At 45.6% G+C, this 15,024-nt stretch overlaps 1 protein-coding gene across 3 annotated transcripts in view; it reads right to left on the bottom strand.

The window, feature by feature from the left end:
* Positions 1 to 15,024, bottom strand: part of DENND11 (DENN domain containing 11) — a 44,166-nt gene that overhangs the window by 9,543 nt on the left and 19,599 nt on the right. For 2 of the 3 annotated variants that reach the window (XR_013814319.1, XM_079786537.1), the window contains exons 4-8: positions 5,071 to 5,224; positions 2,735 to 2,873; positions 1,686 to 1,832; positions 1,357 to 1,507; positions 703 to 771 (exon numbers count right to left, since the gene is read on the bottom strand). Coding sequence is in view for 2 of the 3 variants with exons in the window: in XM_079786537.1 (XP_079642663.1) it covers positions 703 to 771; positions 1,357 to 1,507; positions 1,686 to 1,832; positions 2,735 to 2,873; positions 5,071 to 5,224 (660 nt within the window). In the remaining variant the exon portion in view is untranslated. The remainder of the gene's footprint in view (positions 1 to 702; positions 772 to 1,356; positions 1,508 to 1,685; positions 1,833 to 2,734; positions 2,874 to 5,070; positions 5,225 to 15,024) is intronic. The other variant, XM_079786538.1, reaches the window with a different exon arrangement.

Genomic DNA, 15,024 nt, shown 5'->3' with positions numbered 1-15,024 from the left:
TCAAAGGCAGCAGTGGAAAAGAAGTCCCTGAGTCCTGAGGGACAGACAGCTCCTATGCAGTGGACAAACCCCAGGACCCCATTTCCTCTTAATGACCTTCCCCTGCTTCTTTCCTTAACTCCTCTGGGCCCCCCACTAACAGCATGTGAGGGTTCAGGGCTGACGGTATGGAGCCCAGCTCTGAGTGCCCTGGGCAGTGGGAGGAAAAAGGGGACATGCAATAAACCTGACAAGCTCGGGGGCACATGGCGGCCTGACAAGCTCACTGACCAAGAGTGACCCCACGGGATGGTCTGACCACCAGTCCCTAACTGGGCAGGTCACGGCAGGCAGTCCCACCCCAGGCGCACAGCTCCTCAGCAAAGGTCTGACTCTGCCTTACGTGAGCTCCGCCCACTATTGTCGTGTAGCTCGGACAACACAGTCAGTGCGCTCCATGCACCGTCCTTCCGTCTCCTCCTTTGATTCTAATGCATAAAATAAGCTGCAAAACTGCCATTCTCCAGAGCATTTGAGATTTTGCTTCCCAGCAATTGTCTGTCTCAAAGTCAAAAATTACCTACAGGTTTGTATGTTTCTTACATGGACAGCAGCAATGAGGCACCTCCCTGGACTGCAGTGTGATCTGGGAGGGATCCGGCCTACAGCGCTGGTGCTAATGGGGCCCTCAGGGAGCCCCCACAGCCTAGCCCAGCGACTTACAGCACAAAGAGGTCCTCTTCACACGGGCCGTAGTCCCCCTCCACCTCCTGGGAGTACAGCAGCGTCTGCCTGTTGTGGGGAAGCACCATGAGACTCTGCAGGGCTGCAAGGTCTCTGTCATCGGCTAGGTCATCGTGAGGGCGTCCACGGACCACCTCCACCCAGGAAGGAGGAGGACCCAGAGCAGGCTCCCATCCAAAGGCAGGGAGAGAAGGGGCCGGACAGGAATAAATAGGGCTGGGAGTCAAACCCTGGATCCAGGGTTGGGTCTGGTCCTTTGTCACCTCAAGCAAGTGGTCATCTTTCCCATTTGCCCATCAGGTGGGATGCTAATGAGGCCACTGGTTTCGCAGGACAGTGAATTGTGGAGCATTATGAGGCAGCTCAGTGCTGCGGTGCACACGCCAGATGCTTCATGCCTGCCTCTGCCCTGGGCTTCACAGATTCAAGTCCAACAGAAAGCAGCCCCCCGACACAGATCTGCTATGCTATCAGGAGGCTGTGCTGGGCCCCGCTTCCTCACCGCCCATCACCCAGGCCTGCCATGTGTTCTGAAGGGAGGGGTGGGCTGGATGGGATGGCAGAGAACCGGGCCCAGGAGTCCCACCTGGGGACATCTCCCCGAGGGCGCTGCCGGGGCTACCGGGGCTCTACCTCTGCTCGTTGAGCCGCCGGTACTTCTCCCGGTCAGCGCTGTTGATCTTCAGCAAGGGCTGCAGGTGGTCGTGGTGTGTCTTCACATTCTGGTTGTCCACGTAGACATCGTACAGCTCCCGCTTCTCCTCGAAAATCTTCTCTGTGGTGCCTGTGAGACCCGAGGGCAGGAGCTGGGACCCAGAGGCCGTCACCTGCCGGGGAACAGGAGCCCAGGAGCCCAGGAGCCCGAGCCCCTGAGGAGAAGAGCCCCTGGGGAGCTGGGAGGCTGTGGAAGGTACTCAGGGCAGGGGCGTGTGGGCAGGAGGCCGGGAGGGCCCTGTACTCACAGGCCACATAGGACACCTCTACCTCCAGGCTCTCGATGTCAGCCACATTCACATAGAAGAAAGGCTTGGACTCGGGAATGGTGCCCCCGAGGCCAGGCAGGGAGACGTTGGCCAGGCAGCAGCAGCAGTACACTGTGGGGACAGAGACTGTGAGGAGTAGAGTCTGTCCCTCCCAGCCCTTCTGTCTGCGAAGTCGGCCAGCCCTCTCTGAGCCCTCAGCCTCCAAGAATGCTATGGAGGGCTTTGCTCTATGCTGCCCAGGCGCCTGAGTAGCAGGTGGTCCTGATTCCAAGGAGGTGATGGGAGCCTGTTAGGTACTGCAGCAGAACTGAGGTCCTGGCCACACCAGTGATGCCTACGAGACCTAATGAGCAGGTCTCAGTCTTCCCCGCACTAGGGCTTGCTTAGGAGGGGCACTGCTGACCTGACCTCCTCAACATTCCCGCCTACTATGACCTCTACCTTCTGGCCCCTCCCTCCTGACAGTCCCACCTCAGTCTCCTCTGTCTTTCTCCTTATGGTTTACCTCCTGAGCCTCTCTTCCCTCCCTCTCCCCATGGTGATTAGCCCAACATTCCCCAGGGTCCTGACCCAACTACACCAGTGCCCGGTGGACATCTGGAGAAGGCCTCACAGCACACACTCACCATGTCCAAAGTTCACCCTCACACCACCTGCTCCTCTGGTGGCCCCACCATCCTTGTCACCCTAGACTCTTCCACCATTACAACCTCACACACATCTGAACCTTACAACCCAACCATGCACCAAATGCTGTCAAGCTTATCTCTTAACTGCAATCCATCTTCTCTGCTCTAATCCAGACCCTTATCTGTCATGGCACCACTGGTACGTCATCCAGTGCATTTTCTGCATTGCCACGAGTCCACATTCTAAATCCAGATCCAACCAGGTCACACCAGGCTTAAAACTCTGGCCCTCTCCCTTGATATGGCCCAGACCCTTCTGAACTTAGTCAACAATGGAAGGACTCAAGCATTTGCCCTGGGGGAACTCAGGAAGAGCCTCTGACATTGGCCTCTAGTTACCTCGATAGCACACGACACCCACAGGAGGGGGAGAAAATATCAGAATGCGCTTTCTAAGTAAGGCAAATTTCCAAAGAATGAGGATCTGTTCTCCAAAGAACTTAATAAACTGAGACATGCAGCCAGCTGGGTGTGTGATCTGAAAAAATAAAAAGAGAGGAATAGCTTGTTATAAACGTCATTCAAAAAATATTCAAACAATAAAAACAATCACAATAATTCAAACACTTGGAGGCTGAACAGCATACTGTTAAACAATGAGTGGGTTACCAAAAAGATCAAAGAAGAAATAAAAAACATCCTGGAAACAAACAACAATGAAAACACAACAATCCAAAATCTTTGGGACACAGTGAAAGCAGCTCTGAGAGGGAAGTTCATAGCATTACAGGCCTACCTCAAAAAAAAACCAAGAAAAACTGGTAATAAACCATCTAACTCTGCAACTTGAAGAATTAGAAAGAGAGCAACAAGAAAATCCCAGAGTGAGCAGAAGGAAGGAAATAATAAAGATCAGAGCGGAAATAAATGACATAGAGACCAAAAAAAAAAAAAAAAAAAAAAAACAATACAAAAGATCAATGAAACCAAGAGCTGGTTCTTTGAAAGGATAAACAAGATTGATGAGCCTCTAGCCAGGCTCACCAAGAAGCAAAGAGAGAGGACCCAAATAAACAAAATCAGAAATGAAAGAGACGAAATAACAACAGACCCCGCAGAAATACAAAGAATCGTAACTCTATTCCAACAAACTGGTCAACTAGAAGAAATGGACATATTCCTACAAAAAATATTCAATACAGGCGGGTGTGAACCCCTCTAAAATAAACACCAAAGTATAACCAAACAGATGCAGGGATGGTTACTTCCACATAAAGTGATAGTTTCCTCTTTCAAAGTCTCATCTTTAAATTAGATGCCTATCACTCAACAGCTCTCCTGACACACTGAAGTTTGAGTTCAAGGGTCATTAACTACTTTACTCAGGAGAGACAGGTGCTGGGAAAACAGAACTGAACAAAACTTCTTATAAGTCATAAATAGAAGTATCTGATGTGACAGTACACCCCAGCGAGAATATTTGACTCACAAACATTACTGGGTGCTGGAAAGTATAAAATGATGAGCAAAGGGTCCCAAATTAGGTCCCCAAATATATGGGGACCCAGCTGCCATGCGGAATGAGGTCTCTGCGAAGCCTGCTGGCCGCTTCTGAGCCCCTCAGCCTCCAAGGATGCTATTGAGGGCTTTGCTCTGTGCTGTCCAGGTACCTGAGTAACCAGGTGGTCCTGCATTCTGAGGTCACCGGGAGGAAGACCCACAGGGCCTGCTGGCGGAACAGTCTACTGCACTTCAACTGCAACCATCTCTCCTTTCATGGTAAACACAGGAGCCTGTCACTCAGTCAGTAAGGTACGGAGACCCTCAGTCCAAAGCCCTCAAGGAACTCAATGCTCCCAACAACTACGTGAGCTCAGAAGTGGGTACAATTCTCCAGTCGAGCCTTCAGATGAGATTCAAACTCTGACTGACACCTTAACTGTAGTCTCAAAAGAGATCATGAAGCAGAGTACCCAGCTAAGCCGTGCCTGATTCCTGACCCACAGAAACGGTGAGATGATAAATATGTACTGGTTTAAACCATTAATTTGGGAGCCACTGTTGGCCATGCCTTCCCTCAGTTTGGAGTCAGCATCCCTCACTTTCTGCCTATCCAAACACGTCAGGGATCACCTCCTCTTCCAAAAAGCCTTCCCTGATTTCTCCCTTAAACTCATGATGTAATTTCTCTATCAGGAAGGTCAAGGTTTCTGAAGTATCTTGTGACCACCTACAGGGTCACAAGTTCATAGTCATCTTTTTCCCTCCCAACACCTAACACTTGTCCAGGTATTTTGTTAACTGTAAACAAATATATCCTAGTACAAAGGCAAAGTACTTCAGAAAAAAATACACATAAAGCAATATCCAAAACACTGTAACAACAACAAAAAAAAGTGATACCTGCTTTAACTCTTCATCGTTAGCTCAAATGTCTGACTTTAAAATGTCTGAATCAATAGATTCAAACCCACCTCTTTCCCTCCCAGAATCCACCCCAACTGGCCTATCAATACGATTTTGCACAAAGATTTTGAAGGGTCTAGAAAGCAGTGTTTAAGATAACTTGCTTTACATTTTAAAAGAACCCAAATGCTAGTTAGCAATCCTATTCTATCAAAAGTGGATGTTGGGCACGAGCCCAAGACATAAATTCCTTATTAATTAAAAATACAACTAAGCACTACTGTATGCAGACACAAGCCTAGGACATGCGAGAGTACAGCAGACCTCACCTTCATCTCCGGGTACATGTACCGGTGGATGGAAGGCAGCCAATAGACGGGGGGCAGGCTGCCGCCCCTCCCGGGACCAGCATGGAGCACGCCTTTCTTGTCCTCGTAGAAGGCAGCCAGATGGGAGTAGTGTCCTGGTGTCTCCAGTTGGTGTCTGCAAACAGGCACATGCAGGGTGAGATCGAGACCTGGTGGCTGCCACAGTTCTGTCCCTCACCCCCCGCCTCCACGCCCCCATCCCAAGGGCTGCAACACTTGGGCAAAGGCCCTGATAAACTGAAAGACCCCCTTTCTGAGGTTGCCCAGGACGCCCCTTTGGGAATTACAGGAGATCCTTAGGAAAAGCTCCAACATGGGATCCGATACTCCCTGACAGGTGGGGGACGCATTCCCCTGTTCATGGGGAACAGGCAGAATTCTCAGACTGTGACCAATGCCTATCGTTCCTGGGCGAGGTGTGCTGACCACTGTGTGGGGCTTCCCAGAGCCTGGCTGTGGGCCTGAGAAGGGGGGCCTGGGAAGACCACGATCCCTGTTCTGAGCTGCTCTTTGTTGAGAAATCATGCTTGCGGCTTTGTTGTTGTGAGAGAATAAGAGGAAGCGGTGTTTCAAACAAGAGGAAACAATTATCGGATGTCGCTAAGGGCTCAGAATTTCTGCACCAAGTAATGAACAAAAAGCTCAGAATCTCTTCCTCCCCCTCCCCACTTCCCCACTTGGGATGGCAGGGCCTGGTGGTGGGCAGCCCTGCCAACTGACCCCAAATCAAGAAAGCTGCCTGGAGGCCCTGGACCACTTGGACAATAGGGATCCTGCCTTCATGCAAATGCGTGAGTGCAGGGAGTACAGGCTTCCAGACTGTAGGAAACACATTTCTGTTCTAAGTCACGCAGTTTTTGGTACTTTGTTAAGGCAACCCTAGGACATAGGGAGGAATGAGAGGCACCTACACCATTTTAGCCCATTTGTTCTTTCTCGGCACCCTACAATTTTCTCCCACTGCAACAAAAAGGAATCCAAACCTAGCTTTACCGAGCAAGGGGAGGCTCCTCTATGGCTGAACATCAAAGACTAACACAGGCCATCTCCCCAAACTGTCAGTGTTGCTGACCGCAAATGCTGACACAAACCACTAGACCCAAGACTTTCATCGTCCAACCAGCTCCACTCCAGAGTGACCAGCGCCCCAGCCTGAGGCCACGGCTGCCACTTCACCTTGAGGTCCCAGGCAGGCCACTGCACTTTTCAAAACCCACGTTCTCCTTCCTTAAAATGCAGATGGTACATTTCAATAGACACTGGCACCACCTAGATTACTTAGAGATGTAAATGAAGTAGAAAAGGTGCCTGGCGCCATTTGTGACACATCAGTCACGGCACACATCAGTCCCAGTGACCCTGCAGCGGCTAGCCAGGCGCACAGGGAGGGCTGAAAACCAGGGGCTTGGGGAAAGTTCTGGGCAAACCCAGGAGGAGACCTTCAGGCAAATTTACATTTTAAAAAGAAAAAAAAAATCAACTACCTTCAATGAATGATTACTAAAATAAGTGTCTCCTGAGTAATAGCTCTCTAACTCGGGGGTTCCTGTACACTCTGCTTTAAGCTTTGCCCAGGGAACTTATCATCACTTCTCTCCCTCTTACAGAAAGGTTCCTGCGGATGGGAAACCCGCGGTGACTCACTCAGTTGTGTCTGTCTATCTGAGCAGATGGCAGATTTCAGACACTCTTCAGGGCTATGTATCAAACTGATGCAAGTGTGATTAATACAAAATAACACAAAGACAAGATTATGTTCAAGGGTGTTTTCATTAGGACCTAATTTCCCTAAAGAGAAGAGTGAGATTCGTTTACTGTTTTTTTAGTACTGTATTTTCCGCGTTAAAGGGGGTAATTTATGTAACGCTTTGTTACTTTCTCGGTTCATTGGTGATTGGCTGCTCTGCTGACTGCCTGTTCTGCTTGGCTGCATTAAGTGCTATGCTTGAACCAAGACTCTAAAGAAAAGCTCTGAGTCAGGGTCCCTTAGACAAAGAGCTGGCTTCAGGATCCTGTCCTCTGACCGCCTCAGACACTCCCAGCTGATGGAGTGGAGTGGGCAGGAGTATAAAATGCAGAATATGAACATCGACATCAACACACATTGGCAGTACCTGCGTAACTGGTAAACAACTGGAGTATGAAAGCCTCAAAATGTAAACACTACAGATTTTGCAATAAACAAGACTGATCATCAAACCATAATGCCAAGATAAACGGAAAGGTGCTGCAACAAAGCTCAGTTTCAGAAGGTAAAGGGGGCATACAGATTATGCAGGAGACCTCCACGGTGATCTTACCTAGGAGGATGCACAGATTAACAATTACCATGTGGAAATGTAGGCCACGCATCCATGCAGATGTCCAAGAGGCGTGACATGGTAAAAGCTGACGAGTAATTGACACAATACTAGTACATGCTACTGATATGAAGCTCAGGCTTCTGGGCCAGAGCAAGGATCCCGGCAGGACCAGAGACACTGGCAGTCTCCAGAAACGCACACCTCTTCACAGATACGGACGTTTATGAGACCATGCAGACTCCCACTGCGGCTCTCCCTGCCTTCCCCCACCACACCCAGCAACAAGGCATCTGGCGTAAGAATGAGAGATGCTGCTGGGCAATGACTACACCATCGCTGGGAGTGTTCATTACCCTCTGAACCAGACTGTCTTCTGGCTTTGCAAGTGCAGGAAAACATGCATTTCCACGGACTGCTGGTGCAGGTCCAAATGCTACCATCTTCTGCAGGGTCACTTGCATTGTCTATTAAATTGTACAGTGTATATACCCTTGACCCTAGGGTTCCATTTCCAGGAATGTGGCCTAAAGAACTCCATATATGGATGTGAACAATCATTTACCTACAGGGATGCTCATTTTATAGTGGTGAAAAAATAAGAAACAATCTAGAAGCCCCCAAATGGTGAAATAGTTACATAAATTGTGATCATCTATATGCTGAAATGCAATGAAACCACCAAAATGACGGTGAGGACTCAGTTATTATATACTAAAAGGTTAGAAAATTTAGATAATGAATGACTTGTTGTTGTTTTTTAATTAACATGTATGTGCTTATTTATAAAAGGGCAAAAGACTAGAAGGATATAAATGTTAACAGTAGATATGTCTGGCTGGTGGTGTCATGTTCTTTTTTTCTTAGGGTTTTGTGTTTATTTTTCCAAGTTTTCTATGTTAAGTATATGCAAATTTTATATTTAGTCTTTTTAAACATTTTACTATGGAAAGTTTGAATTATACACAGAAAGTAGAAAGAAGAAAATAATAAACCCTCTATCCATCACTTAGCTTCAACTATGATCAATGTTTTATCAATATGGTTACATCTATATCCTGTTCTCCTCCACTCTTTTTCCTGAAATGTTTTAAATATTTTATAATATTTTACCCATAAATACTTCGGTTGGCATCTCTAATGGATAAAATCTAATTAAAAAAATAGCATAACCACCATGCCATTATCTCACCTATATTTATAATGATACCTTACTATACACTAGTATCCAGTCCACATTCAAATTATACCAGCTGTCCCCAAAATGTTGTTTGAGTTGGTTGTATGAATCAAGATCTAAGCAAGGTCCCAAAATGTAGTGACGTGTCTTAACTCTTTCACTTTACAACACTCCCTCTTCCTTTTCTCATTGTTTTATTATAAAGCAGCTCTCTAGCATCTTGGATTATTAAGGAAGAGTCACAGAAAGGAGTTGTAGATGAACCACTAATAAGTAAGTTTGGGATATCAGAAATAAGAATGAATATAAAACAGAGATTAGGTGTTTTCAGAAATCAAGTCTGGTTAGTTTATATAAACGTCATGACTGCAGTCTAGTATCTCCCCTGCCTAGACCCGGGCCTCCCTCACGGTGCTTCTTTCTTTTCCTCATAGTCTCTCTTTCAAGTCTCTTCTCTCGTGTTACCTCAAGCCTTCTTCAACCACCTTTCTAGCTATAACTCAAAATCTAAAAGCCAGAAAAAAAGATTAATGAACTCACCGAAGGAAAGAATCTGCATGACAAAAAAGTAATGTTAGACAATAAATGACAAAGTGGAAAAATATTTTCAATTTATGTCACAAAGAACAAATCTCGCATTGTACAGAGAACTCCTATAAATTAATTTTTAAAAGGCCAACAACCCAAAACAAATGTATGGGAACAGTTCACAGAAAAGACAAATAATTCAAACTCAACCTCACTTGTAAGAATAAAAATGCAGCCCAGGTGGTGTGGCTCTCTGGTTGAGCATCAACCTATGAACTAGGAGGTCACAATTTGATTCCCGATTCCCAATTCCCAGTTGGGGCACATGCCCAGGTTGCAGGCTCGATCCCCAGTAGGGGGCATGCAGGAAGCAGCCCATCAATGATTCTCTCTCATCACTGAAGTTTATATCTATCTCCCTCTCCCTTCCTCTCTGAAATCAATAAAAATGTATTTTTTAAAAATGCAAATTAAAACTACTCATGCACCATGTTTTACCTATCAAAATGCCAAAAATTCAAAGCTTTTATCTTTGTGTGGGCAATGTGGCGAGGAAACAGCACCCCCTTGGGCATGCAAAACGGTACAATCTCTACGGAAAGCAATGCAATGATCTCTCTTAACGTTATAAATACATATACCCTTTGAACCACTAGTTTTATTCCTGGGAATTGAATGTACACATATTCTGCTAACTTATGAAATGATACTTGTTCATGGGTGTTCAGTGCAGCGTTATTTGAAATGGCAAAAGACTGGAAAGAACCAAGTGCCTATCAATACAAGACTTGACAAAGAAAACCTGGTTCTTCTATACAGGGCACATTTACAACTGTAAGAAACAAAAAAGAAACATCGTTGAAGATATGAAATATGAGAAGACCTTCCAAATATAGTGTTTAATGAAAGAGGCAAGGCACAAAACATGTAGAGCATGTCACCTTTTATATGAAGAGGGGGAAATGAGAATCTACATTTGTATTTGTATAGACACATACACAAGGTCTAGAAAAATACATGAGAAATTGACAGTGATTACTGGGATAATTGGATGGATGTGGGAACTGGGTACCAACTTAATTGTTTGCTAGTGGTAGAGACTGCCATTCTCTCCTTCCTTTAGTAATAGGACCTTCCAAATTTTAGCTGCTCACATGGCCACCAAGTTTAAGACCACATTTCCCAGACTTTCTTGCTGTAAGGTGTGGCCAGTGTTTAAGATGTGGCCAATGGAATGCGAGCAGAAGCAATGTGTTCCTGGGACATGCGACATGCTAATGATCAGCAGGCTTCTACCATGTGGATGAAGACAATTCTCTAGAAGATGGCAGAAGACAAGACAGAAAGACCTGGGTCCCAGGATGACCCAGAAGAACAGAGCCACCTACCATCCTGGAGGGCTTCTCCCTTTTGGGACAATCATGCTAAAAAGGAGCTGTATTTCTATCTTGTTTGATTCGCTGTATTTTGGATCTCTTTGTTAAAGCAACGTAGCCTAGCTAAAGCAAAAAAAATGACACCTAGAAATGAGTTGCCACAGTGTCAAAACCACATGTGGCATTGGCTTAGCAGCTGGCAAGGGAAGGGGGTAACAAAATAGATATTGCAGACTCAAAAGAAAGCTGGTGACCCTTGTTATATTGGAACATAAAAATTGCTAGCACTTCAATAACTTGGAAGACAAGCCCTGCATCACCTGAGGGGCAGCAGTGGGAAACAGAATGTTGACTGCTCCTTGCTGTTGTTAGTGAGCTATAAATTGTCACATGACCGGCCTGTAAAAGTCTGACTTTTCAACCCTCAAAGAAACCACTAGACACCCCCAAATCTACACCAGCAGAAAATGTGTTCTAAAACTGGGCAGCCTCAAGAAGTGGTTGGGAAGTGGTCAGGAGGGAAGTGGACATGACTTAAGAGAGCAGAAGCAAAGCCTAGCCACGGGCATCCGCTCTGTCGGGACAAGGCGCCTGCCATCCTGCTCAGTGGAATCTCATTGCTGTTACGGACTAACGACTGCTTGTGCTTCCCACTCTTCCCTTTTCCAAAAGGAGTTTATATGGTGGTTTCCGCTCTAGCTTCTATATTGTATCTGGGAGTTGAGGAATGGACGAATCTGTCTATTCTTTGATAGGTTTTTCCTAAGGAGAAGCATGTCCTCACCTAATGAAAAGGTCTGTCTCAGATCACATGGAAACCCTCGGTTTTAGCCCGGAGGCATTAACAGAATGAGCCTCTGCAATGTCTCTCTTGGGGTGGGAAGAAGAGTCCACAAGGGTGCCCAGGTAGCCAGAGGGCCAAACGGAAGCAGGGGTTGCTAATTTCCCTTCCAAATCCATTCTTCCCTCTTCCTGTTTGTAACAGAAGCCCCAGAATTTTAACTGGTCGCAAGGTCACCCACCTAGCAAGGGCCCTTCCAGTCTCCTCTGCTGTGAGGTGTCTCTGTGACTGAGGACATGACAACGGAGTGAGAAGTGATGCAGGCAACTCCCAGGCCTCCCTGTCCCCCGGGGGCCGGATGCAGCCGTAGTACTGGGAGCAGCTCTGAACACTGAGGGCAGCTCAGAACAGAGAAAACCACTGAGAACTTGGTGGGATACTAAGAGAGAAGCAGCATGGGTCCCTGACGACCAAGTGGGACGGTAGGCTGTCCGCCCTGACCACCTGCCTCTCTACAGACTGTTCCATGAGAGAAGGAACCTCCTATCTTATTTGAGCCATTGTATCTCTTATCACCATTTATCCAGGGCCCTAATATCTTTGTATAATTGTATAAGGTACTGCCTATTTGGGAAATTAATATTTTCAAAAGGAATAATAATTTTTTAAAAGTGTCAGGATCTGATAAATGTTTTCTTTTACTCCATAATATTACTTCTGAGACTCAAAACTGAGGTATATTTCAAATAGAGAGAAAAGATACACGCAGTGTTCACTGCAGCTCTAAAACACAGATAAGCAGTTAAAAAAAAAAGTTAGAAACATGCTAAATCCTCAGCCCCAGGGAATAATAAAATAAATTGTAGGCCAGCTCTAGCATTATAGAGCTATTAAAATCATCAAAATGATAATACAGAGAGAACATATGCATGACTGGTACCCCTGAAAAAGGAAAATTTGAATATCCTATCTAATAATGGACAAATATGCAAATTGACCATACCTCCGACACCCCACAAGCCACGCCCACAAGCCACACCCACCATCCAATCAGAGCGAGCATGCAAATTAACCCAAACCAAGATGGCTACAGCCACAGAGAGCAAGGTTTCCTAGGTAACAGAGGAAGCCAAGCTTTCCGTCTGCCCTGGCCAGGCCTAAGCCTCCACTCAAGCTACAAAGTTTCAATTATAGAAGGTAAACAAATTCAAACAAATGGCGGCAGAATGGAGCTTGAGAGAGCAGGCCAGGGTTGCCGCCGGCAACAGGGGAAGCAAAGCTTTCGCACACCCTGGCCGGGCTCACCCGCTTAAGGGTACAAAGTTTCAATTATAACCCCAACACAAATGGCTGCCGGCTTCGGAAGGAGCCCAGGCTTGGCTCCGCTCCAGGCTACAAAGTTTCAATTGTAGAATGTAAATAAATTCCAGATACCAGGGCCTCTGCTTGGGTTGCCAGGGGGCGTGGCCGGCCTGCAAACCACCACAGGCCCCTCGCTCAGGGGGGATTGTGAGAGGGATGTCCGACTGCCACACCCCAAGGGAACCCCCACCTGATCCGGGACACCCTTCAGGGCAAACCAGCTGGCCCCCACCCCTGTACCAGGCCTCTATCCTATCTAATAAAAGAGTAATCTGCAGATTGATCATCACTGCAACACACAATATCTCTGCCCCCATGTTGTCAAAGATCCTGCCCCCATGTGGACACAAGATGGCCACCACAAGATGGCCAGCAGGAGAGGGCAGTTGGGAGGCACCCGGCCTGCAAGGGAGGGCAGTTGAGAGGGACCAAGTTGGAGGTGATCAACCTTGCAGGAGAGGGCAGTTAGGGGTGACCAGGCCGGCAGAGGAGGGAAGTTGGGGGCAAACAGGCTAGCAGCAGAGTGGTTAGGGGGTGATCAGGCTGGCAGGCAGAAGCGGTTAGGGGCAATCAGGAAGGCAGGCAGGCAAGCAGTTGAGAGCCAGCAGTCCTGGATTGTGAGAGGGATCCCATATTGGCGAGGGTACAGGCTGGGCTGAGGGACAACCCCCCTCCGTGCACGAATTTCGTGCACCGGGCCTCTAGTTTTATTATAGAAGGAAAGATTCCTGAAATTAAAAATAAAAGACATATCTGTATATCAAAGGGGACAAACTATCCCAGAAAAAGAAAAGTTCAGAAACATCACAGATAGAGAAAGAATCTAAGGTACCGAGACAGAAACAACTTCTCCAAAACAACTAATATTAGGAGATAGGCCAGCATTCTGTGCAGCATCCTGAGATGAAAAAAGACTCAAGAATCCTATAACCATTCGAGAGCACAGGTAACAGACGAATATGATTGAGCAGGTAAGACCTCAGAGAAGGCAGCACTCACAATCCTTTCATGGGGGGGGGAGGGGGGGAAAGTGCTTTATGGCAAAATCCAACCAACCAAGAAATAAATCATGTTGGAATTCAGGACTGTATGTAGTAAGCCATGTCGAGTCCTGGAAGAGGTAAGAAATCTACAACTGAGAGTTAAGAACTGAGGGGATTATAATTATAGAACTTCATGTAATAGATCTTGCAAACTATAAAAATTGAGATGGGAAGCAGGGGAGAAGAGCTGGGAAGGAGTATAAGATAATGGACTCTGTCAACAGCTGAAATGCAATTTAAAAACCAATGACACCTATACAAAGATTTCTGCACTTTACTGTACATGTTATTCCTCAGTAAAAATAAGAATGATACCGCATCTTCATGTTTTTCATCTTTTTTCTTAACTTTGGAGGAAGAGATCAAGAAATAAGATATCTTATTGTGAAAAAATATATATTCCCTTAAAGTCTGACAATTCCTTCAGTTTCACTTACTCTGTTCCTAATAGATACAAGTAAAATTAAATATATTTCATGAAAACAGCCTGCTATTTGATAAAATTAAATCCTCATAAAATGTTAATGTCACTTTTATAAAATTATTTCTATTTTATAATGGTATTCACTGCATATTGAAAATGGATCTCTCGCTGAGTGGGAGGATTTTAAAAAATGAACATCTCTCTGAGTGTTTGGGAGGATTTTAAAAATTCATTTGTATTTCTATATGAATTTTTAAATAAACATGTTTCCCCCCCACAAACAATAAATTTCATGTTGTTTCAAAGATAATGATCAAGAGAGATTGTTATATAAAACAATCAAAATAATGATATATTTAAAAAGTATAGGAGATAAAAGTGTATGTATATATATCATATAATGCCAAGGATATATTTTTTATAGTATACACACACACACACACACACACACACACACACACACGTCAGAAAGGAGGCAAATGTACTAAAATTTTAACAGCGTTTAAAGGATCAGGGATAGATTTCTCCCTCAAAATCTGAAATGAAATTGGAGTACTTACATAATGAAAAAGAATATTAAATGACTAATAGTTTTGCTGCTTCTGCTAAAAATTCCCTTCCTATTACCCAAGTAATAATAATTACCCTAAATAAATGATTAGGCTTAAAAAAATTAAGCATCTGTTTGCCTCCCTGGGGTGAGGAGGTTATTATCATGGCTCCAGGAAACAAAGGTCATGCACATGGCAGCAAATTATTTAATCAGACCAAATGGATGACTGTTAAAATAAGGCAAAATCTACCCCAGCTTTCATTATAGTATGAAGAATTAGTAGGTGATACCTTAGCTGAAACAAAAAGACCACCACCTGAGGCATGAAACATGGTCGAGGATGTTCTTGGAAAGGCATCTGTTGCTTT

Source organism: Cnephaeus nilssonii (assembly GCF_951640355.1).
Source record: "Cnephaeus nilssonii genome assembly, chromosome: 12".
Taxonomy (NCBI): domain Eukaryota; kingdom Metazoa; phylum Chordata; class Mammalia; order Chiroptera; family Vespertilionidae; genus Cnephaeus; species Cnephaeus nilssonii.
The sequence above is the reverse complement of the archived record's forward strand: the minus strand, read 5'-3'. Positions and strand labels throughout refer to the sequence as shown.